General features: G+C 36.3%; 1 protein-coding gene across 1 annotated transcript in view; it reads right to left on the reverse strand.

Annotated features, from left to right (window-relative positions):
- ATP9A (ATPase phospholipid transporting 9A (putative)) overlaps positions 1-26,294 on the reverse strand; it is a 220,876-nt gene that overhangs the window by 159,216 nt on the left and 35,366 nt on the right. The window contains exons 2-4 of the mRNA XM_074210265.1: positions 23,322-23,466; positions 22,779-22,892; positions 13,080-13,188 (exon numbers count right to left, since the gene is read on the reverse strand). Coding sequence (XP_074066366.1) covers positions 13,080-13,188; positions 22,779-22,892; positions 23,322-23,466 — 368 coding nt within the window. The remainder of the gene's footprint in view (positions 1-13,079; positions 13,189-22,778; positions 22,893-23,321; positions 23,467-26,294) is intronic.

A 26,294-nucleotide genomic window follows, 5' to 3' on the forward strand; every position in this document is an offset into this window, starting at 1 on the left:
ATCAAGCTCCCCTTCTATGGTACATAACCTCGCATAATCTGGTTCCAGTCTACCTTTCCATGGTAATTACTTCTATGAGACATTTTGCATTTGTCTGTAGGTCATATAACATGACATCTTTCTTGAAGTTCACATTTTTGCACTAGTTTTCTTCCAAACCTGGAATATTCTCCCTCTTCATCTCTAACTCTTAAACTTTTTTTCATGATTTTCCTAGTTTTTGTCCACTCCAGTCCCTTTAACACCTTGTACTTATTTTGTAATCTTGCATTTTTCTGAACCCTGCATTCCCTTAGTGCAAGGGCAGGGAACATCTGTCCTTGAAATCTTTTGATCTGGTGCTGCCATGACAACCAGGTGGGACTCTGAATTCAATAAATCTAGGAGCTTTTTAGGGGTGAATTTATTAAATGTTTGACCAAACATAGCAGGCTAATTTTTAAGTTGAAAATTTTATATGGTCCTGGAATTATGTTATAAATATCCAAAAGACCCTTGGTAGAAAAAAGGTTCACCAACCCAGCCCTTATGGAATGTAAATTCCTTGAGGGCAAGTAGTGCTTTGGTCTTCATATCTCCAGCCCCTAGCATAGTGCCTGAGACACAACTGGGGCTGATTGAATGTCTATAGACAGATTAACTGAACAAATTAACTGAATAAAATTTCTATGCCCCAACAACCCCAACACTGCTGGGTGAAATTGATAATTTCATTGTTGAACAGAAGGCAATATTTCAATTGTCTCAATTTTCATTTCTGTAATTATGAGAAAATTTAAACCATTTTCAGGTGATATTTAATAATTCATTATCCTTCTAAAGGAGGACATAAAGATAGATCTCTTCTTGAGATAAAGAAATGTAAGTATCTTTCATTCAGTCCTGGTCAGACCATAAATTAGCATAGCTCTTACCTTTATAAAGCTTTTCTTTTCCATAAAATCATTAAGTATCGGGATCTTAAAATTCAATCCCTCTAGAGTGACAGACTCTCTATAAAAGGAATGGTTCCTTTGTAGAATGGTGCATGTCAATAAAGAGACTGACATGAAAAGATTTCACAGCCTGAGACTGGAAGTGGCATAGATGCTCAATGTGAGAATACAGGACAGGTTTTTCTTTTAGTTAAACTTCCTGCTGCTAATTTGTGATCACCGTACCAGGTACTGGGGAGAAAACAAAGCAATAAGTTCTGATTCCCTCTGAGCACCCCAGACTCAAGAAGTCTCAGTGAATCTATCACTTCAAGCAGACTTCTCTATTTCTATTGAAATACCACTGTATTAAGTTCAAAACCTCTGTCATTTTTATTCTTCTTCATCCCTTATTCTACTAAATACACACAGACACACACACACACAAAAAAAAACTTTGCCAAATATTATTTCCATCTCCACATCACTAGCTCACATCCCACTCCCACACACTGCCATAGCCCAGTCACTCTCTGTCAACACATCTCACCTGAAGTTACAAAATGCTACTCACTCTTCTCCCTGCCTCCAGAGTTTTACTGATCTATCCTTCAGGCAGACACAAAAATAAGCTTTCTAATGCTCAAGCCTGAGCATATCACTACCTTGTTTAAAAAAATTGATGGATTTCCAATTGCCTCTAACGGTGGCAACCAGGTGAATAGAGCATTAGGTCTGGAGGAAGGAAGACCTGCGTCCAAATCTAGTCTGTCACTTGCTAGCTATAAAACCCTGAGTGAGTTACTCACCCTCTGTTTGCCTCATCTTCCTCAACTGAAAAGTGGAGACAATAACAGCACCTACCTTCCAGGATTATTCTGAGAATCAAATGAGATAATAATTGTAAAGCACTTATTTCTATCCCCTTCCCTTCTAAAATAAAATACAAATTCCTCAGTTGAGCCCTTAAGCCCTCTCTAATCTGGCACCAACCTATCTGTTGAGTCTTACTTCACATATTCCTTCCTTCCTCATGCAGTACTTGTCATCTAAATTTGCTTTTATTGTACTGCTTTATATACTTTGAAGGCACTCCCCTCAATTCAAGATCCTTATCATTGATCATCTTTGTTTTCTTAATACCTAGTACAAGGTCTTAGTCATGGATGGCACTAATTAAGTGTTTGCTGAATTATTATCATGCATGTCTATATAACTTAAAGATTTACAAAACACTTTACATACATGATTATCCTTATTTTACACGAGGCATTTGACAGAGGCCAGAGCCATACAGCTAGTAAATGAGCAAGGAAAGATTCAAACATAAGTCCTCTTGGCTCCAGCTAGAAAGCTCAGAACATTAAGAACTGAGCTACACTTACTGAACTGAATGATGTTTGCAATCTAGTAGGGAAAATATCACCCACACATAATCATGCTGCAAAATAAAATGTGTTAGTTGCAACTTAGGAGAGAGTTAGTTATAAACAAACTGCCATGAAAAATTTATTAGGGAAGAAGATCAGAGTTGGCAGCTTCGAGGAGGTGACATTACATCTGGATTTCAAAGGATGGATAGGTAGAATTTGAACAGGCAAAGATTAGGGACAGAGTAGTAGTAGTAGTAGTAGTAGTAGTAGTAGTAGTAGTAGTAGTAGTAGTAGTAGTAGTAGTAGTAGTTAAAGAATACATCATTTTTGGGAAACAATCTTTACAACTAATGATTCTGATAAAGGACTAATTTCTAAAATAGACAGAGAACTGTGTCATATTAAAAAAAAAAGCCATTCCCCAATTGACAAATGGTCAAAGGATATGCAAAGGCAATTTACAGACAAGGAGATCAAAGCAATCCATAGCCATATGAAAAAATGCTCTAAATCATTAATTATTAGAGAAATGCAAATTAAAGCTTCTCTGAGGTACCACCTCACACCTCTCAGACTGGCCAATATGACCAGAAAGGATAATAATCATTGTTGGAAGGGTTGTGGGAAATCTGGGACACTATAACATTGTTGGTAGAGTTGTGAACTCATCCAACCTTTCTGGAGAGAAATTTGGAACTACGCCCAAAGGGCAACAAAAATGAGCATACCCTTTGATCCAGCAATACCACTATGGGGTCTATACCCTGAAGAGATGATGAAAAAGGGTAAAAACATCACTTGTACAAAAATATTCATAGCAGCCCTGTTTGTGGTGGCAAAGAATTGGAAATCAAGTAAATGTCCTTTAATTGGGGCATGGCTTAGCAAACTGTGGTATAGGTATGTGATGGAATACTATTGTTCTATTACAAACCAGGAGGGAGGGGAATTCAGGGAAGCCTGGAGGGATTTGCATGAACTGATGCTGAGTGAAATGAGCAGAACCAGAAAAACACTGTACATCCTAACAGCAACATGGGGGTGATGTTCAACCTTGATGGACTTGCTCATTCCATCAGTGCAACAATCAGGGACAATTTTGGGCTGTCTGTGATGGAGAATGTCATCTGCATCCAGATAAAGAGCCGTGGAGTTTGAACAAAGTTCAAGAACTATTCCCTTTAATTTAGAAAAAAAACAGATATCTTATTGTCTGATCTTGTTATCTCATATACTTTTTGTTTCTTCCTTGGGGATATGATTTCTCTCTCATCACACTCAATTTGGATCAATGTACAACATGGAAGCAAAAGACTGACAGATTGCTTTCCGTGGGGGGGGGGGGAGTAAGTTTGGGGAAAAATTGTAAAACTCAAAATCTTTAATTAAAAAAATTAAAAATTAAAAAATACTTTTTTGAAAAGAAAAAAATCATTTTAGAACATTTATTTCAATCCTCATATCTCATCAATGAGTAAACTAACAGCTTACAGAACAGAAGGGATTTGTCCAAAGATATCACTTCCCTCTAGACCTGATTCAGTTTCCTCTTCTATAAAATGAGGGGGCTGGACTGCATGACCTTAATCTGAGGTCCTTTCCAGCCCTAGATGTATGCTTTCTTTGATCACACAAACAAATTAGTAACAAAGCAAGGAGGAGAATGATGACTTCCTCAATCCTAGCATTCAGTGTTTCTTCACAACTGCACTAATTCTGTACTTGTCATTTGTTCCTCATCTTCCTCCCAAGTACAGATATATAAATTGCCTAAGGTTTTTATTGGGTAGCTAGCAGCATAGTATATAAATGTCTTGAAATATATATATATATATATATATATATATATATATATATATATATATACCTTGAATCAGGAAGATTCATCTTCCTGAGTTCAAATTCAGTCCCAGACATTTACTAGCTGTATGATCTTGGGCAATTCACTTCGCTCTGTTTACCTCAGTTTCCTCATCTGTAAAATAAGATGGAGAAAGAAATGGCAAACCACTCCAAAAATCTTTGCCAAGAAAATTCCACAAGGAGTCACTAAGAATCAGACAAAACTGAAAGAACTGAATAACAAAATTGTTTTATCATCAAAATAGATTTAATGTGCTGTTTCTTTAAATATAGTCACATTTTAATTTAGCAATTAGCTCAGAATGTTTAATCGTCAGGTCCTGATATTTCCTCCTCCTGATTTATTATCCATTCATTTGAACTCTGCCTTGCCCAGCCTGGTCTACCTCAACAAAAACCTCTTTAATCCATTGTGTTTGGAAAGAGGCTTCTGACTGACCTCAGCAGGCAGACATTTCATACAAACACTCCTACTGTACCTGACCATTTATCAGCTAACTGGCCACCACAAGGAAGAAAGATGGGGGGGGGGGTGAAAGGGGGGAAAGAGAAAAGGGGAAGAGGGGAAGAGGAAAGGAGAAAGTGGGAGTCAGAAAGAGAAAGAGTTGAAGGAGAGACAAAAAGAGAAGGAGGAGAAAATAGGGGGAGAAAAAAGAAGAATGAGTAAGGGGGGGCACACAAGAGCCAGTCTGGTATGGTAGGGCAGGAAGTTGATAAAGGAAATTAATACCACTATTGAGGTCCCTTCATTAACATCTCTTTCCAGGCAGGGCTTACTATGCTTTCTATTTGATTTTTTATAATTCTCTTTCTAAAAAAGTTAAGCCTCCATGCCTAACACAAATGTAAGCCTGGTCTGTGATGATAATAAGTTTTTATTTCCCCACATATAAAACTAGATTTTAAAAGTACATTTGTGATTAATTTTCCACTTTGTGATTATTTATGATTGTTATCTACAATAAATGCATGGTGTGTAGCTTTCACAGGTACACAAAAGAAAAATTAGCCACTGGATTTTCAAAGTACCTTCTTCTGTATGCCTATTCCTCCTGCCTCCCACATCCACTTACAATAGAAATAAAAGTGAATCTTGGCACCAATGTAATAATAAAGAGGCAGCATGATGCAGTGGTAATAACAATGGTTAGAGGTTTCTACTGACTGCAGTTTATCAGCTATGTAATACTGACCAATTTAAATAAAACTCTCCATGCCTCCATCTTGTCTATTTGTATCTATTTGTAAAAAATAGATGCAATGCTCTTTATACTAGATCTTTTATAGTAAAGTTGTGATGAATGTGCTTTGTGAGTCTTAAAGTCCTATCTATATGTGAACCTTTAGAACTATTATATAGAGCTGCTAGGATCCTTTACCCAAGAAAAAATATCATAACTCTCTTGCAAAAAAACATGTTTTTGAATCATAGAATATATCAATTCACTAGAAGCAAATGGCTAGCATACAGTGTCTTTAAAAGTATGCTTTCACATAGGAGTTTAAAAAGAGACTTTCCTCAAGGATTCAAGTGAGAAATGTCTAATGGGGGCAATTTATATCATTAACAATCAAAATCTTTTCTAAAATACATTTATCACATCAGTTTACATACACTTCTCCTTGTTAAAACAAGGAACAAATGTCTTAATATTTCTTCTTCCTTTTACTGTACAAATAGAATCAATGCCTTTCAGAAGCAACTTCTGGTCTTGCATGGGTGATATCTTTAAAATAAGAGTAGTTTGTCTGCTTGGAGGGGAAAGACCAGATGTTTCTCAAGTTGAAATAACTAAAGGGCAATTCTTTCCTTAAAGTGGAGAACACTTGGGGGAAAAAATTAAAAATAAATTCTCCATCCCTGGAATGTGTGGGCATCTGTTGTGACCCCAAATACCGTTAGCTATACTTCTATTTTTCACTATGTGCAAGACACTAATTGTTTTTAGAGATCTACAAAAGCAATCCTTAGCATCAGCCCTGGTTAATGTATTACTTTTTAACTCACACTTTAATCTAACTCTGACAGTGATGAATGGAATTCTCCTGTAAATTCTATGGCATGTGAACATTTCCCCAGGTTAACATTAAATGAGGCACTATAGATACATCCAAAGTTCATCAAAGGTTAAAAGTTGAAATTTTCCAATTCAAATAGAATTGATTTCATTTCTCATAGTATAGAACAACTCAAGATATTTTGAAAATGAAAGATGTAAAGTTTCATCTTAAATACCACTACTGGTTTGGGGGTCTTTTTATTGTTGTTTATTTAAACAATGAACTCTTCTTCTCAAAACTAATGTATATGTTTAACATTCAGTCAGGCTTATTTAAATAAGTCATTGGCTAGATTCCTAGTGCCTGGCCACACACAACCCCCATTTTGCAGGGCTATTTAAGCCTTCTAATACTCTCATAGAAACAGAAGTTAAGAGTATGATTCCATGTGGCAATCTTCCAAGTTTTAAATCAACCAAAAGAACAAAATGGCAAAAATTAGGAATCAAAGGTAAAACTAGGTGCTTTCCAAAATAGCCAACAATTTCATTAAAGTACCAGAAATGAGAACTTTCAGATCTCTATCTAGATAATTCATAGAAAATAATGAGGTTTAAAATTTGGCAGAAGATTGTTGAAACAAGACTGGTAAAGGGTTAAGATGCAGACCATCACAATGAGCCCTTGAGGGATATGACTTCTTTGTGGTTTTTCCATTTTTTTCCTGTCAACAACAACAACATTCTCCTACTTCAACTATCCTCAAAAATAAAGTCTTCCAAACTAAATATCATTTACACTTGAAAAATAGAAACTGGACAGCCTTTAATGAGCAGAATACTCCAACTGGGTGAGCTCAATTGATGTTTTATAAACATGATACCAAAGACTTAGACATGTGGATACAAAATGACCAATATATTTCTTTCTCTCTCTCTCTCTCTCTCTCTCTCATATATATATATATATATATGTATACATATATACACACACTAATCTAAGAATATTCCACAAAGTTGCCTGAGAAATTCCAAAAATGTGGCATCCAGTCCACAATACCAGACAAGTCATCCATGTATGGGTCTCAAAGCTCAATGCAGAATGTACAAAATAACCTAACCCAGAAAAGAATTGCTTTTTCAAATCAATGATTCTTAACCTTTTTTGTCTTATGGACCCCTAAGACAGTCAGTCTGGTTAAACCTTTGGACCCTTCTCAGAATAACCATTTTATTGCAATTATTTGAATGCATAAAAATACACAAGATTTTAATGTTAAATCAATTATTTTAAAATAGTTATTGAGTCTTTTGCCCAAAGAACATTTATATACCCCAGTATTAAGAATTTCTGCTCTAAACAGAGTCATATTTGAGTTGACAATACTATTTTATGTTTTAGATTGCATATTATTAACTTTTGAATCTATTTGTAAAGAACCTAGGGATAGAAAACAAAGTATAACGACCCCAAGCAACACTTACTCAGGAAGGGCAACCATCTACATATGCTCAAGTAATCATAAAGATCAATACCAAAGATGAGTCACTGGCCATCCTTTGTTTTATGAAGCAAGATGAAAAACCAACTCACACACTCTACAACAGGAAAAAAACAATTAGCAACTGCATTAATTGTGTTTTGGCCTGAACTTTTTTTTTCTAGACTAATTATTTGTTTGCCTAATTAAGGCCTTTTGCCTTGATGAGAAGTGTTAATACAATGAAAGTATTTATTGAGGCTGGCTTCCCTGGTGTGAAATGCAAGATCAGAGAAATTCAAGTAGGTTTGAGAGAAATAAAAATAGACAATTTTAATTTTCTCTCAGCTATAATCAAAGTAAAAGTACTGTTTTCAAAGATTAGTTTTGTAACTACAAATGTAAACAGAAACATTTCATGAGTTCAATAATTATTCTCCCCTAATATTCCCCACATCTTTAGTTAACTACCCACTGTTTGCAAGGATTGTTGCTATTCTGAGGTCTTCTTTTTCATGTACTCGCTACCTCATTAGTTCTTGACACTGTCCCTGTTCAAAAATTTTCTATTGACAATAAAAATAAGTATAAATCCCTTTCTATCAGTAGATATGCTATGATTACTGCTAAAAGCACATAGTAGATAGTCTAGGAATTTGGGGAACACATCTCAGGAACTATAACAGTTGCTGCACAAAGAAAGATCAGGGAAATGTTGGTCATTTTGTATCCACATGTCTAAGCCTTTGGTATCATGTTTATAAAACATCAAGTTATGGGATCTAGCAGTTCATTAGCAAACTACACTATCCTGAGTTTCATTAAGATCCTAAAACTATGCCAAGATGAAAAAGGGATGAAGAAAATGCATTTACATAGCTCCTACTATGTTCCCAGGTAGTGTACTAAGCACTTTATAAATGTTATCTCACTTGATTGGATGATAGAAGGTTAAAACTATTCTCTCTTCATGCAGTCCACCTCACTAAGGAAATAAAACTCAATCTGATTTAATCTATTTTACATGGCAAGACTCAATAACTGAGAGCTAGAAGCCATATTTAAAGATGGAGAACATAAAAGTTCCAAAGGAATTTGGAAATCATGTATAGATGAGCAAATTGAGACCCAAAAAGAAATGGTTTGGTACCCAAAATCACAAGATAAGCAGAAAGGAAGGACAGAGGTAGAGTCCAGGTTTCCTGATTCTGAAGTCAGTACTCTTTCCACTATATGTCATGATGACTTTAAAATATAAAGATATTTCTCACAGATCAGAACAATTTGTTTAGCTCAAGCAATTTCATGAATGCACCAGAGCAGCATTTAGGAGCCTGGGTAAATTAGCAGTTATGTTTCTACTATGTAAATATATACCCCAAAAGTGCATGTAACAGTATCATCATGAATGGAAATTATTAGTTCTTATATGTGGAAAAACAATTCAAGCAGATTTTCTTTTTTTTAATGACAAAAACACAGCATTTCAGTACTAGAAATTTATCTTAAAAATTATTTACTTCAATATGTCACCTCACAAAGGATGAAACTGAGATCTGGGAAAGGAAAATGGCTCAAAAAGATCACACAACTATCTAAGTCAGCTTTACAGTTCAAGTCTCCTAACCCAATCCAGTACTCTTTCCACTACAGAACTGGAAAGAGCTATTAGGAATTTCATTGTCTAGGACACAGATTGTTCAATGACATACTAACAAAGAAACAATAAAATTAATTAAGAGTTAAGTCTCATTGAGGACCTTAAATCACCATATAAGTCTGAGTTCTATTGTCATTACACGTCAATATTGAGACTGCCTATATATATTTACATTTAAAAGAAAAAATTATGTGATTTGGGTATACAGGAAAAAAGGACAGGATTTAAGCAAGCAATTAAGACAACTTTCAGTAACTACTCAATTCAAAAGAAAATATCACCAGGAAGGAAAACAGATTTGCTAAACAAATTTTAAGATTTTAAGACACTTCAGAGACATCTTAGTGAGCAAACTATAGTTTTTTCTAATAAAGGTAATACATTATCTTTTGATATGCACATTCTCAACTGAGATAACTAGATATAAACTGTTAAGGCAATGTTATCTTTCAAAGTTTTTGCCCCCTTTTTCCTAATTTCAGATTTTTTTATTATTTGGAGGTTAATTATACTGTTATTTAACTTCAAGTTTCTTTTAATTAATCAAGTTTTTTGCTTTAATTTTCAACTTGAAAAAGTCAGAAGTTTCTTCAAGGAAAAGCATTAGTATAATTATAGTTCCTAAAATTTGAAACTATGTGTGTGATAAATAAATGGATAGATAGAAAGAGAGAGAAATAGTATGCGTACATATTCACACACACATGCAAACATATTTCAAAGACTGGGTTTCAAGAGGAAAGTTGGAACAAATCCATTAGCATCATTACTATACAACAACCATATATATATATACACACACATATATATGTGTGTGTATCTATATATCTATATACATGCATATACACACACACACACACACACACACATACATACAAATCTGAGATAAACTAGCCAACATTCTGGTTACAAAATATAGGAAAATACTAAATTCAGGGAAAATTTTGGAAAAGCACATTTATAGTCTTTTTAAAAGTCAGACACACGTGGCAAAGGGACACAGAGTGCCCCCCTCCTATTTTTTAAGCCAGAAAGAAGGCCTTTGTGAAAAATTGACTTCACTCAAAGCAATCCATATAGATAATAAAATTTAGGGTCAGAAAAGCCTTTTTTTTCTCCTCTTCTGTCTGAAAGCTTCCATTTGACAAACTATGATCCTTCACCCTGCCCCCTGACCAGTATCAAATAACTTGGATCCCCTCAATCACTTTCCAAATTGACACATTTTTTCTTTTTGTTTTGTTTTGCCTGAAAACAAAAACACATTTGTAGTCTGGTCCTTAGTTTTCTGTTCCATCCCCTATACCTACTGTAGTTTCCAAACCTCAATATTGGTCCCACAATTGAGACTACAGACCACAAAAGAAACAAAAACAAAGGAAGACACGATCTCAAAGCTAGAGCCATCTGCCAATTCTCCTTAGGATCTTTTCAAGAATTTCGTGCAGTTAAAGGGTAGGGGGAGAAAAATCATTCATGAGAAAAGTAATTGCAATATGAAAAGAACTAAAGAAAAGGTCAGAGCTCAGATAGATCCATGAATAGAATCCAGAAGGCAACTCCTCTTTACTTCTAAATAGATGTATTGCCCCCTCTCAAATAGGGCTTTTGTCGGTTGCCAAGCATTTTAAACATTATAGTAAGAATATGTTATTAAAGGGGGATTTAATATACAGTGATTACAAAAAAACACACTAAAGTGGCCTCATGATTACTGACACAGAAAGCACACAAGCACCTGCTCTAGTAAAGATTATACTAAATTCTTTTTCAAAGGAACCAGAGTTTCCTAAGTACAGTATAGATGCAAGCTTTCTTTAGCAAAACAATTCAATACTAATTTACAATTCTTTGGTCCCCCTAGAGAAACCAACAAATCTGCAATCTGGTAAAATGGAAAAATCCTCCCAAACACACAGGATAAAGCTCTCCTGCCCTAGACTATTTGAAGTTTGCAATTTAAAAGTCCAAAGTGCATTTTCCTTTGATGAAAATCCAATCATTATTTTATTACAAATACTCCCTTCCCCCCCCAAAAAAAAACAGTTTATATTTGAACTGATCCAGAAGTACCCTAAACTTCTCCTGGCTTCCTACAGCCTTTACATCTTATCTTATCCCTCCCATTAGAGCATAAACTTGAGAATGAGGGTCAGTCTTTGTTCAATAGATATTTGTAGAACTGATGATCATGACTCAAAGGTAAATTATTACTTAATTTTCTGGTGAAACTTGGAATCTGTTCAGTTCTACAACAGATGGTTTCACATCCCTTAAGGACTGTGACCTAGCCAGTTCCTAATTTTCTTTTTTTCCCCCTCTAAACCTTAAGCATTGCTCCTTATTTCTTACCCTAAATTCTAAAAATTTTTAGACTCAATTACTAGACATTAATTTTAGTCAATGTCACATGGGGGGGGTCTAAGAAATTATATGTATTCTGAAAGATCACAGACTTAAAACTAAAAACCATCTAATCTAATCCCTTTACTTTACAGAAATAGCTAAAGTAGAGAGTGTTTAAATGATTTTTTCACGATCATGCAACTAGCAAGTATCTGAAGCAGTATCTAAACCCAGGTATTCCTAACTCCAACTCTAGCACCTTATCTACTCACAATTTATACAAGTGAAAAATTTCCAAGTCTCTCAGTAGAATGGCAGATTCTAGGATAGCAATAATACTAACAATTCATTCATACAATACTTAAACTTATATTATCATTACTAATCAGGACCATAGATTTACAAGCTGGAAAGAATATCAATAGGCATCTAATTTAACCTTTTAAGAAACTGAAGCCCACTGATATGTAACTTGCCTGAGGTCACACAAGTATTTAAGTAACCAACGCAGGATTTGAGACTTCCCTTAACACTTAACAATAATAATAGTATTTTACTTTTACAAAGTGTTTTAGCACATAGACACTCATTTGACCCTAAACAAGTGATCTATGAAATAGGTAATTCAAGTCTTATTAACTTCATTTTATATCCAAAGAAACTAAAGTTCAGTAACTATCAAATGACTACTTCAAGGACACAACTCACATATAGCAAGAGGAAGAATCAATACGCAAATTTAGGTCTTTTTATTCCCTACTCAAGGGCTCTTACTGTATCGAACTGTCACTAAAAAAGTCTAGAAAAATGTACAGTATACTTCGGAGAACTTAGTGTCTTTAGAAGACAACATTTTTTTTAATTTTGGTTTCAAAATAATCAATGATTAATTTTTTGGATATTCATCTTCTTCCTCCTCCCTACCATCCCTGGTCTTAATTGATGTTTTTGTGTATAGATATAGCTCTGGCCCAAATAGTCCCTATTATGCTAGTAGAAACAGGTAAAGAACATTTCCCACCTCTACCCCAACTGCTTCCCAGAGAGCAGGACCTAAAGCTATGAACTAAAGTGGGGAATCTCTTTGCAAAGTTTTAATGGATGATATCTCAGCATTTGTCTAATGAATTTTAAGGCACATAAGCAGAACAGGGATGCTGAAAATTTTCATTGTCTGAGCCATTCCAAAAGTTATCCTATACTGAACCAAAATCCATTCTCCACCCCCTTGAGCCTACCAGACCTATAGGCAGATACTTCCTTGTACCAGGAGCAAAAAAGGGACCACAGAGCCACGTGCCCATTCGCCTATCTGCCCAGGGCCTTGAACTCTGCCTCCATTACTGTCAGCAGCAGTTGATTGAGCTGCGACCCCCGCTGCCCCAGCAGTCAGCAGCAGGATGCAGTAAGCAAAGGCAGAAAGCAGGAGCCAAAAAGCTGACCTCTTGCTGTGAGCTTGCTATAGATCTGGGAGTTCACTTCCTTGTCCCGCATGTAACATCGGATCTCTTCCACTGCTTCTCGGATGATGGTGACGGCTAGCACGAATCCCTAAAGATAGAAGAGAGTAGGCAAAAGAATGCAGGCGTGAGGCTTTGATGAATCTTCCCCTTTACCATGTAAAAATGTATTCTAACAGAAAAAAGGAGGAGTAGAACAGAAGGGAAGGAAACCAAACAGAAAAAAAAAAAATTGTTTTCTTCTCATTTTTCCTCCTTTAATCAATAAAGTCCAAAACATTTATTTCATTGTTTTCTGTTTTTCTCAGCCAACACTGTCAATTGTCACTTTTTTATGATGGCTGCCACAATTGCTTCAGAGATTAAAAAGGATTCCCTCCAATTATTTGCCACATGCAATCTTTAAACTGATTCCCCAGAAAGTTAAATCCCTTATATAAACGAGAGAAGGATGTGACTCTTTGTGTGACCCTGACAAAGAAATGTAGCTCTTCCCAATTGAAGGAGGATTATTCCCATTGCCAATCAAAAATACGATGTATATTGTGGCTAAAGAAAATCTGGTCAATTTTAGAATAAAGTGAAAGTAGACCACATACAGAGCCAAGATAATCCTCCAAGATCCAGTAAAGAGGTCTGACCAAGTTCACAGAAGGTTGGCAGTGCAGCTATTTTGTACCATGTGCAAACTGCTTTTTCTCAAATGCTTGAGTTTCTATTTTTCTCCACATGGGTGTGGATAATTCCCATTCATTTTAATGGAAAGTGTGTGGATGCACAAAGACAAGAGACTATAGACCTTTGCTTCTAATAAATCTTGGCAATTGCTTGCACTGCCTGCCTAAGGTATTTCATCTTCTCTTTAATACTTCCCATTAACCAGAAGAACATGTCCCTAAGGCTAAAAACTACCTTACCAAGAGGTATAAATTGGTACAGAAATAATTTCCAGCTAACCAACTCTTAGATTGAAATCTAATGATATTTAGGGGTGGTTAGGTGGTTCAGTTGATAGAGCACCAGCCCTGGAGTCAGGAGGACCTGAGTTCAAATCTAACCTCAGACACTTAATAATTACCCAGCTGTGTGACCTTGGGCAAGCCACTTAACCCCACTACCTTGCAAAAAACAAAAAACCTAAAAAAAAAAAAAAAGAAATCTATTGATATTTGGAAAGGAGATTTATTTCTACAACTTCAGGTCACTCACTACCCAAAAAAATCTTTTTCAATGACACAAAATGAAAGAATAAGATAGAAGACATTCAGCAATTTTAAAAGTTGGATTTCATCACTCTACTCGGCTGTTCTTTATTCTCCACCAACAATCCAAGAATCAGGAGAAGGTCTAGAAAGAAGAAGGGGCAATGAGGAACACTTTACAAATATGACTTCTCATAAGTGCTTTTTTTTTAATCTTATAAAATTCTACCCTCCTTGACCCATAAGGATTTATTTTGGAATAAGTCATATGCTACAACTCAAAGCCTGCAACAGACAGTGATTTACACATAAACACACACACATCATACACACATACACATTTTATGTCACTAGGAAATTTTATGTATAAATCAAAATCTTAGAGTCTATGACTTGAAATCTCACTGAATGCAGACAGCATTATCTATGTTGCTCTTGCTGTTCAATCATTTTAGATGTGTCCAACTTTTTTGTGAACCCATTGGAGGTTTTTCTTGGCAAAGATACTGGGGTGGTTTGCCATTTCCTTCTCTGCTCATTTTACAGATATGGAAACTGAGACAAACAGATTTGTCCAAGAGATCGCAACTAGAGTCTGAGAAAGCTTGAAACCAGATCTTCCTGACTCTAGGCCCAAAGTTCTATTTACTATGTCACCTAGCTGCCTGTCACTTATGCAAATTTCTCAGATATTTCAATGTGTGTTTATGATGACCAATGATGACGGATTTCTTATATTGTTAAACTCAAGGGAGAAGAATAGGTATTGTTTGTATGAATCATTTTAGGGAAAATTTACCTTCTGTGTAATAGATATTAAGGAAGAAAATTAAATACCCAAAAGAAGTAGATTTAAGAATATTGCCCCCAATGGTCATCAATTGGGCAATGTTCAAACAAATTGTGGTATATGATTGTGATCAAATTTGATTGTGATCAAATATATTGTACTATGAAAAATGATAAGCAGGAGAATTACAGTAAAGCCTGGGAAGGCCTAAATGAACTGACACAAAACATAGTGAGCAGAACCAAGAGAACCCTGTGCCCAATAACAGCAATATTGTAATCATAGCCATAATCAACTGTGAAAGACTAAACTACTCTGATCATGACAATGATCCAAAGACCTTTGATGAAAAGTATTCTTCACCTCCAGAAAGAAAACTTGGGGGGGAGGGGGGGAAGCAAGAAGGCAGGAATTCCTGGAAACTCATCCCCTCCAAAACTCAAAAAGCCATCAAATTATGACTCTAGCCAAAATCTAGAGGGGCAGAACCCACAGAAAGACTGAGTGATACAGTTTCCCAGTCCAAGACAAAGTAGAAGATCTCTGGGACAGGTCTGGTCCATCAGGACCAGGGATTGGAAAAAGCTGTAGTGCAGCCACAGCCACTGTCACAGAGCAGCACAGCTAGGCTGGAAGCCTGGGTCCATGGCAGAAGGAGCAGTTTAATCATTGGGAACAGCCAGAAGGGGTAGTGAGAGAACTCTGCCACACCAGAGTGAGTGCGGAGTGGAGGTCCGTCCTCAAAGCAGTCCTATGGTGAGAACCTGCAGCAGGAGTTGGCAGAGCCACCCATCACATCCAGAGCTCTCAGCCAATAGATGGTAAGGGGAGTCGGGGGGGACTGCAGAAATCTCTCTGCTCTCCCTGGGGCAGGACTCAGTTGTTTTCCCACACTCAGATCCAAGCTGCAGTTTGGGCTTCCACACTACCATAGCTGAGCAGGGACTATCCTCACAGCTCCAGGGCAGAGGGGAGGAACTAAAGCTCTCATAAGACCTTAGAGGACTTAAGATCCCTCTGGGTTGTCCCAAAACTCCCAAAAGCCTTGGAAGTGCAGTCATTCAGTCATAGGCTGGGGAAATCAGCAAGCAACAGAAAAAGAAGACTCAGACCATAGAAAATTACTTTAGTCCCATGGAGGACCAAAATACATACTCAGATGATGACAAAATTAAAGCTTCTATATCCAAAACCTCCAAGAGAAACAGAAAATGGACTCAGGCTATGGATGAGCTCAAAAAAGACTCTGAAAAGCAATGAAAGGAGTTAGAGGAAAAATTGGGAAGAAAAATGAGAGTGATGCAGATAAATCATGAAAATCAAATCAGTAGCTTGGTGAAAACAATACAAAAAAATACTGAAGAAAATAGTATGTTAAAAACCAGTTTGGGCTTTCGGAAAAAGCAACAGAAAAGGCAAATGAGGAGAAGAATGCCTTAAAAAGCAGAATTGGCAACCTGGAAAAGGAGATAAAAAAGCTCTCTGAGAAAATAACTCCTTCAAATGCAGAATGAAACTAAAGGAAGTCAATGACTTTGCAAGAAATCAGGAAGAAATAAAACCCTAACAAAAAAAAATTACAAGAAAATATGAAATATCTCATTGGAAAAATAACTGATCTCAAAAAAGATCCAGGAGAGATAATTTAAAAATTACTGGTTACCAGAAATTCATGATCAGGAAAAGAGCCTAGACTTCATTTTTCAAGAAGTAATACAGCAAAGTTGCCCTGAGATCCTAGAAGCAAAGGATAAAAAAGAAATTGAGAGAATTAACCAATCACCTCCTGAAAGAGATACCAAAAGAAAAACTTCCTGGAATATTATAGCCAAACTCCAAAACTCCCAAGTAAAAAGGAAAATGCTAAAAGCTACCAGAAACAAGCAATTCAACTACCATGATTCTATGGTCAGGATTACACAGGATCTGGCAGCATCTACACTGAGGGCTTATAGGACTTGGAATATGATATTCAGGAAGGCAAAAAGATCTTGGTTTACAACCAAGAATCAACTACCCAACAAAACTGAACATCCTCTTTCAGGGGAAAAGATGGACTTTCAATGAAACAGGGGACTTTTAAACTTTTCTACTGAAACAACCAGAGCTGAACAGAAAGTTTGATCTCCAAGTACAGGATTCTGGGAACCATAAAGGAGGTGGATGAAAAGGGCTAATTATGAGGAACTTAATGATGTTGAACTGTTTGTATTCCTGCATGCAAAGAAGATGCTGATAATTCATATGAACTTTCTCATTCATAAGAGCAGTTAGAAAGAGCTTATATAGGTAAGGCAAAGGAAGGAGCTGAATGTGATGGTATAATATAGTAAAAAGATGGAGTCAATGGGTGATAAAGGAAATTACTGGGAGGAAGGAAAAGGAGAGGAAGAATGGGCTAAGATATTTCACATAGGAATCAAGAGGAAGTTTTTATAATGGAAATGGAATGGGGGGATGAATGAGTCTTCATTCTCATCAGAAATGGCTCAGAGAGGAAATAACATACACACTTAATAGGGCATAGAAATCTATCTTACCCTAGAGAAAAATGAGATGAAAGGGATTGGATAAGGGGCAACGGGAGAGAAGGAGGGAACAGGTGATAGAAGAGGGGAAGATTGTGGGAGAGAGTACTCAAATACAACCCCTTATGATCAGGGACAGGGTGAAAGGAGAGAAAGATACAAAAACTGAGAGTGGGAAAGAATAGAGTGGAAGGAAATACAGCTTAGTAATAGCAACTGTGGGAAAAATATTGAAGCTTCTTTGGTGGACTTATGATAACGAAGGCAACTCATCCCAGAGACAGAGCCATTGGAATCTGAACACAGACTGAAATACATGTTTTCCTCTCTCATTATTCTTGATATTTCCCTTTTGGGGGAGGGGATTTTTAATTATTCTCACAACAAGATTATTATAATATAAAAAGGTTTTAAAAAAGAAAACTGAGGGGTGGCTAGGTGGCGCAGTGGATAAAGCACAGGCCCAGAGTCAGGAGTACCTGGGTTCAAATCCAGTCTCAGACACTTAATAATTACCTAGTTGTGTGGCCTTGGGCACGCCACTTAACCCCATTTGCCTTGCAAAAACCTAAAACAAAAAACTGAGAGAGAGAGAGATGGAAAAGAAGCAAGCCATTTTACAAAAACTAAACTGAACAAGGGTCTTGCTAACACCCATAAGAAAAGGTCTAAAAGTTGGATATCAGGAAATAAATGGCCTGGTTCTGTGAGATTTATGTTAACAGATTCCTAGAAGAAACTAGAACCACTAAGCTGAGAAAAAAAAATTGACTATGGAAAGCATGATTTTTGATCTTGAACCAAGGGGTGACCTTGAGGTCAACAAGAAAGAAGGGAAAAAATCCTATCTACCACATTCTGGAAATCTTTCCCAAACCCTCTTAATTCTAGTGCTTTCCCTCTGCTGGTTATTCCCCATCTTTAAAATGAACTGAAGAAGAAAATGGCACACCATTCCAGTATCTTTGCCAAGAAAACCCCAAATGGGGTCATGAAGAGATAGACATGACTGAACAATATGTAACAGGCATTTTGCTAAGCACTTTACAAATATTATCTCATTTGATCCCCAAAATAACCTGGAAGGTAGATGCTATCAAGGTCCCCCATTTTATAGTTGAGAGAACTGAGGCAGACATAAGTCAAGTAACTTGCCCAAGGTCACACAGCTAACTAGTAAGTGTCTGAAGCAGGATTTGAACCTAAAATTTCCTGACTCCAGGATCATCACTCTATCCCTTGTGTCATAGAAATGCCTTCCTTTTTGCTTCCCATCAATCAATTAACAAGCCTTTGTTAATCACACACCATGGACAGGACACTTGTGCTGGATAATGGGAAAGCAAAGACAAAAGTGAAATCATCCCCTGCCCTTAGGGGAGACAATACAAACATATATATATAGGCATATATGAAATATATATAAAATGAATAAAAAATAATTTGAGGTGAGGTACTGACAATTGGGGAGTCACCTCTGATCAATTCTACCTCCATTTTCTCACATCCATCTCTTCTCTCTACCTATAGTCATCATCATGATACAGACCCTTCACATGCTTTTACCTGTACTTCTTTAACAACCTACTTATTGGTTTCTATTCTCTCTCTTTCTAATTCATTAGTTTAAACTGTCCTCCATTCCTAAAACACATTGCCTACTTCATTCCTGCCTCTAAAAATCCTTCTCAGGAGTCACCTCTACCATGAGGTCTTCCTTGAACTCCTCAATAATCAGCACTCTCTCCCTCATCAATTTTTCCTTGAATTATATGTATTTGTTTATATGGTATATCCCTCCAGGAAAACAAAGCACCTCAAGGGGAGGAATTGAATTTCATTTGTCTTTAATCTCCAATTCCTAGTTAAGTGTTTGTAGACCAAAGGAGCAAAAACATATATTTAATTAAGAGTCTGATGAGTTAAATCACATGTATTCATTTTAAATAAGGAGATAAATACTGACAATTAACCTAATCTGTAAATAAGTTGCCCTTTATGAAAGTTATAATAAAAAAAGTCTCTAGATACTTTACTTCAATAAATTATTACAAAAATTGTTTGGAAAATTTAGAACAAAGAGGGAGGCAGTCAGTTCAGAACTTAATGTAACAAAAATTAATTTAATTTTTAAAATAGCTAATATTCATTTCTTCCCTAAGACAAGCCATACCACTGAAGCAGTTTCATATTCTAAATGCATAATGATAGAAAATGCCATTCCAAAGGGGGAAGACTAGAGAAAAGTAAGAGGAAATGGATAATCACTGACTTCATAGGAATGGGGGGATTAGAGATTGCACAGAAAGGAATTGGAACTGGAGATACCAGAAAAGTCTACTAGTGGAAAAAAATGTCAGAAAGTTTACTATTCGGGGTTTCCCCTTTTCTGTTTTATTGCAAGGTATCTTTAGAAAGCCTAGACCTTGTTTTTCTAAATTTTCTCTGACTTTCTGGAAGAAACAGGCATGTAGGATTAAAAACATAGATGGAAACCTAGTTTTTAATCAATATCCTACTCCTGCTTATGCCATCTAACTCCACAAAACAAGAGTTTGGCCTATACAAAAATATTTCCTATAACAATCTGGAGGGCAGTCCTGCATGCAACACAATACATTATTTTAGTTAAATGCTATTTGTGTTAATGATAAAAGTTACCTCCATTGGATATTTTTTCCCTTAAAAGCCCTTACAAAAATTTTATTCTAAGTTCACATAGAGGAACAAATATCCCTTCTTGAGACATCATACCCTATTTATTGTTAAGTCAATTTCAGTTGTTTATTTGGGGTTTTCTTGGCAAAGATAATGGAATGGTTTATAATTCTCTTCTCCAGCTCCTTTTGCAGATGAGGAACTGAGGTCAACAGGATTAAGTGACCTGCGCAAGAACACACAGCTAGTAAGAGTCTGAGGCCAGATTTGAACACAGATAGATGAGTCTTCCTGATTTTAGGTCTGGTGCTCTATTCCCTGCCCATTTTATTAGTTTCTAGGATACTGAAACAGTCCAAGATATAATAGAACAAGTACAAAGGGGCAAGGAAGCCAAGACACTTTCCCATCTCTCATCAGCCTGGTCCTCTACTGAAGTTAGTTAGTTCCAAGCACTTTGCAACTTATATCTTCACTTCCTAAATTCAAACTTGCAAGGCTGGTGCTCCAAAGGTATTTTTCTCTCCTCTGAGATATTCTGCCACAACAAATAGTACAAATTGAAACCAGATGTTTTTGTCACTATCACACAAATCAAGCATAATTTGTCCTTTTGCTTCCTAAAAGGGAAAAAAACAAAAACTAATGATATTGTGACAGGTACACATAAGTCTGTCCTATCAGATTATGCTTCATGATAACTTGTATTAAATAACTTTCCTTAAAATAAAAAATTCTTCAGGTACAATTCATTCAATAAACAATTATTAAATAACTACATACAAGGTCATATCTGAGTTCCATATATTTTTCACCAATCTTACACTTTTATCAATTACAATATAACCTCCTGGTCCTATTCTCAAACTTTATTATTTTTTTTAATTTACTTTGAAACAAATATTAGAATGCTTTCATTCTCAAAACTGTTACATAGTATCTGAGCTTCACTTTCATTCTCAAAACTGTTACATAGTATCTGAGCTTCGGATTAGTTTCCCTGACAAAGCAGCTTTTCTACTCATAATTAATCAATCTACCTCATCTAGCCTGTTTAAGATCATTACAGATATGGCTTTAATAGCCTCAAATAAACCAGATCTATTAACTCCCTCCACCTTTTTTGCATTTTTTTCTTCTCTAATAAAACAGAAAGATAGCAAGCAGCAGAAGAAAAACACTGTTGAAAACTCTTGTCTACTCTTCAAGTTTCCTGTCTCCTTAAGGAGAAGGGCAAAACATCCCTGCCCCCAACTTAACAGGCCAGAAAAGTACAATTTACTTAAACTTATGTATGTTTTTCAGTTGGTTCCATAAATCTCAGCTGTAAAGGAAGAAATTGAATAAATAGATCTCTAGGCTGCTGGCTGGCAAAGTGAACTGAATACTAGACTTGAAGTCTATAAAATCTGTTTGAATTCTATCTCAGACAAGTCACCTAATGTCTCTCAGCCTCAACTTCCTCATCTGTAACATGGGGTTAATAAAAACTTCTATTTCACTAAGTTGTTTTTGTGAGGCTCAAATGAATAGCATATATGTAAAACATTTTGCAAACCTTAAAGCTCTATATAAATGATAGGTACTATCTCTTCCAGTTTTAAATCCCATGATTCTATAATGATTCCATGATCTATATTCCTTAGGAACAAGTTTTTAGCTTGGACAGCACATCAGGTACAAATTCCCTTTGGCAATTCTAGCTTCACTGAAAATGATAACTTTTTCAAAAAGGATCTGGGACCTTTTTGTTTATAAAGGAGACAACCTTATAGGTTGACGATTGCTATCTGTAAATAAATGAACACAAGGTCAAGTCCTGGAGAGAAGCAGTTCAGAAGTTTGTTCAATCTCTTCCTTAACAGCCTTCAAAACTTCAGTGAGAACAACACTATCATCAGTTCCAATGATCATATTAGTTTCAAAAAAAAAAAAATGGCTCCTAGAAATAGAAATTGGAGTTTGCAAGATCAGTTCCAAAGCTTCTTCATATAGTAAATCATGTGAAATAAACTTCCATTAACACATCCCAAATCTTTTTGCTTTGTTTTGTGTTTTTTTGGTTTTGTTTTTTGCAAGGCAATGGGATTAAGTGACTTGCCCAAGGTCACACATCAAATTTGAACTCAGGTCCTCCTGACTCCAAGGCTGCAGCCATATCCACTGCACCACCTAGATGCCCCTGCATCCCAAACTTTCTTACACTGAAAAGGCTTCCACAGTGAGGCAAGCAAGAGTAAAATTCTCCTTCTGATACATATTGGCTATGTGGTCCTGAAAAAATTCCTTAACCTCTTAATGTCCATGCAACACTACAAGACTTTTAAGATGCAAAAGATAGAAGAAATTTCCTTACTAAAGATTATCTATACCATTGAAATAACAGGTCTGGGCAATTTTTTAAAGGTTTCTGGCTCATATTCATGACTGGATTACAGTAAGAAAGAATTCTTTGTTTTATAACACTGAAGGGTTCTTGAAAGAACAATGCTAGTTTACTTACCAGGGGAACCCAGTAAGTATAAAGTGCTCCAAGTCTCATTTCAGAGACAAACTGAGAACAGGCCAAAAGTAAGAAATAAAGATTGAAAAAGTATTTGAACTGATTGAACAGCACCTGTAATGAAAATAAAAGAAATTCTATATTAGTGGGGTTGAGGGTTTAGGGGAAAAGATGGCAAAAAAAAATACTGATGAGGGAGGGGAATAGGAAAGGGTTATGTGTTGATTAAATACCTGAAACAGGCTCCAATGGGTCACTTCAAGTCACAAGCATGACATGAAAGGCAATAAGACTAAAATTCAATTCTTTTAAAAATGTGCAGCCATTCAGCCTTGCAGATGCCATCATTCTATGGGTCCTAGCCAAGGAATGATTTAAAGTAGGTGGTCAACTCTGCAATGAAAAATGCTGAGGCCTGAATAAGGTCTGAATGTCATTCCCCCATCAGATGGCTTCAGCCTTCTCTAAATAGATCCCATGCCTCAAGTGAGAGATAAAGGAAAAGAGAGAAATAAGGAAGATGGGACTAGCTTCCATACATACCCCTGGAAGAAAGGTAAACAGGCTGTACTTCTGATTATTGATCACATTTCGAGGATATCTCTGATCCCTTTTTTCCGGGTGACCAAGCCAGACTGTTCTTGGCCGGGGATCTCCTCGGCCACAACACCTCAGACAATCACAACACCTGGAGAAAAAATACAATTACCTTCATAGAAGTGATTGAAACTCCCGTTTTTCCCTAAGTCAGTCATACTGTCTCAAGCAAGACCTAATTTTAAGGGTCTCACTTTAGGAAAACTCAAAACCAGAGGCTACAATTCCAGAACCCAGTACTCCTTCATCCCTTCTGTTGTTGCTGCTATTGGTGCAATAGGAGCATCATGGCCATCCAATTCACCATTACTGGTATGATCCCTCAACAAGGGACACAAAAGTGACAAAGACCACAATAAAGATGCAACACGGCCACTAATGTAGGCTCTTGAATTAAGCACATCAAGTTTGTGTGAGGTATATGGTTTCACCTCCATAAGAAGTAGGCTATCAGGATTCCCCCTTTTCCCTTAAAAAAAAAAACAGAAGAAAAAGAAGAAAAAGAAAAAAAAACAGAAAAAAAAAGAAGAAAAAAGAAGAAAAACCAGGAATAAGTTTTTCCTAAGTTACAACAAAGGTGTACCTGGGACTTTACAGGCCCCCTACTTCCTCCCCTTGATGGAGCTTCCTGATCACTAAGCATAAAAGTCCCACCCACAACACCCCTCCAACTTGTATGACTGAAGACCACACAAGTTACCATAACCCTGTCCAGATGTATTTTCATCAGGAAACAAAATGAGGCAAGTCCAGGGAAACTAAGCACAACTGTATCTTTATTGCATATCTTTGCTGGTAAAGTAAACTCATACCTGTGTGCAAAGTAAACCTCATTTTGTTAACTGTTTAATGAGTTGCAAATGCCTCATTTCACCCTTACATTAAACCTGAACTAAAAGGATATGGACCCATCTTTAACATCATGAAATTGTAAAGGTCACCAAGGATAATCAGATTCTGAAATTAATTTTTTTCATGGAGTGTGATTACTGGACACATTCCCCAATAAGGTCATTGATAAAAGAAAGGCTTCACAGCCATCAAAATAATTATAGCAGTATTTGTGATGCATGTGTTAGTAAACAAGTAGATGTTCAGATTGGTTAAATTGCTTACATGTGCATGTATGATGCATGACCAAAAAGAAGATTACTACACTGAAAGAAACAATGAATCTAAGGGGGTAACTTGGTTGTGCAGTGGATAGAGCACTGGCCTTGAAATCAGGAGGACCAGAGGTCAAATCCAGTCTCAGACACTTGACAATAACTAGCTAGGTGACTTTGGACAAGTCTTGACTTGCAAAAACCAAAAAGAAAAAAAAAACACTGAATATAATGAATACAGAGATGCATGGAAAGATCTGCACAAATAAGAGTGAAATAAGTAGAACCAAAAAACAATATCAACAATGTAAATGGAAAGAACCATCACAAAACAATAAAAAAAAATTGCAAAATTGTAAAGAATGAGAATGGTTTCAAAAAGAGATATGAAAAAATGTCCTTCCCCCACACACACACACATACACATTCCTCTAAGAGGTTAAATGATTTGGATGATGATGATAATGATGACATTTATATAACATTTATTATATGCCAGGATTTCAGGATCTATGCTTTCTACTTTCTACTTATTCATATTTATTTATATCTCATTTAGTTTTTATATTTATATTTATTTATATCTCATTTGATTCTCGCAATACCCTTGGGGGTAAGTGCGAATATTACCTCCATTTTTAGAGTTTAGTAAACTACGGCAAGAGCAACTAAGTGACACTATAGATAAAGTGCCAGACTTGGAATAAGGAAGGCATGAGTTCAAATGTGACCCCAGACACTTATTAGCCTTGGGTAAATCACACTAGTTTGCCTGTTTCCTCATCTGTAAAATGAACTGGAGAAGAAAATAGCAAACCATTCCAGTATCTTTGCCAAGAAAAAATCTAAAAGGAGTCACAAAGAGTCAGAATGTCTGAAATGACTAAACAACACTCAGTTAAATGGAGGTAAAATGACTTGCCCAGAGTCATATATCTAGGAAGCAATTGAACTCAGTTCTTCTTAACTCTAGACTTGAGGCTCTATTCATCTGTCCTAGTGTCTATGGATATGAAACACTGTGAGTATTTTCAGATTTTTTAGATATATTGACTTGGGTTTGTTGATTTTTTTTTCTTCTTCCACTTTTTTTCCTTAAAAATATTCTTTGTTGGGCGGCTAGGTGGCGTAGTGGATAAAGCACTGGCCTTGGAGTCAGGAGTACCTGGATTCAAATCTGGTCTCAGACACTTAATAATTACCTAGCTGTGTGGCCTTGGGCAAGCCACCTAACCCCATTTGCCTTGCAAAAATCTAAAAAAAAAAAAAAATTATTCTTTGTTATATGGAATGTTCTCTGGGAAGGAGGAGGTGGAGGGATACAGGAGGAAATTAAGACAATACAAAAACAAATGATATTAATAAAAATGTATTTCTTCAAAGAAGAAAGTGGAATTCACATCTGGGTTAAGAGGAAAAAAGAGAGAAGTTCAGCAATGTCCTGGACACCATAAGGAAGATTGGTCCACAAGGACTAATTTCTCTTTCCTCTACCCTTCCAATAAATAACTGACCAGCTTGAGGTGGGGGGGGGGGGGCTGAGAAGAGTCTAGCTTCCATGGAATGGGTAAAGTTGTAGGCTTCTGTATTCTATACACTTAAAAAAAGTAAAGTGCCCTGTTGCCTACTGAGTATTATTGAAAATGATAATGGCAAAACATGTGGCCAGGCGTGAAGGTTGCAATACATTACAAATAAGAAACCAGCATCAGCTGGGTGGTACAGTGGACATAGCACAGGACCGAAGTCAGGAAGACCCGAGTTCAAATCTGAACTCAGATACTTACTAGCTGTGTGGGCAAGTTACATCACC

This window comes from Macrotis lagotis, chromosome 1 (assembly GCF_037893015.1).
Source record: "Macrotis lagotis isolate mMagLag1 chromosome 1, bilby.v1.9.chrom.fasta, whole genome shotgun sequence".
Classification (NCBI taxonomy): Eukaryota; Metazoa; Chordata; class Mammalia; order Peramelemorphia; family Peramelidae; genus Macrotis; species Macrotis lagotis.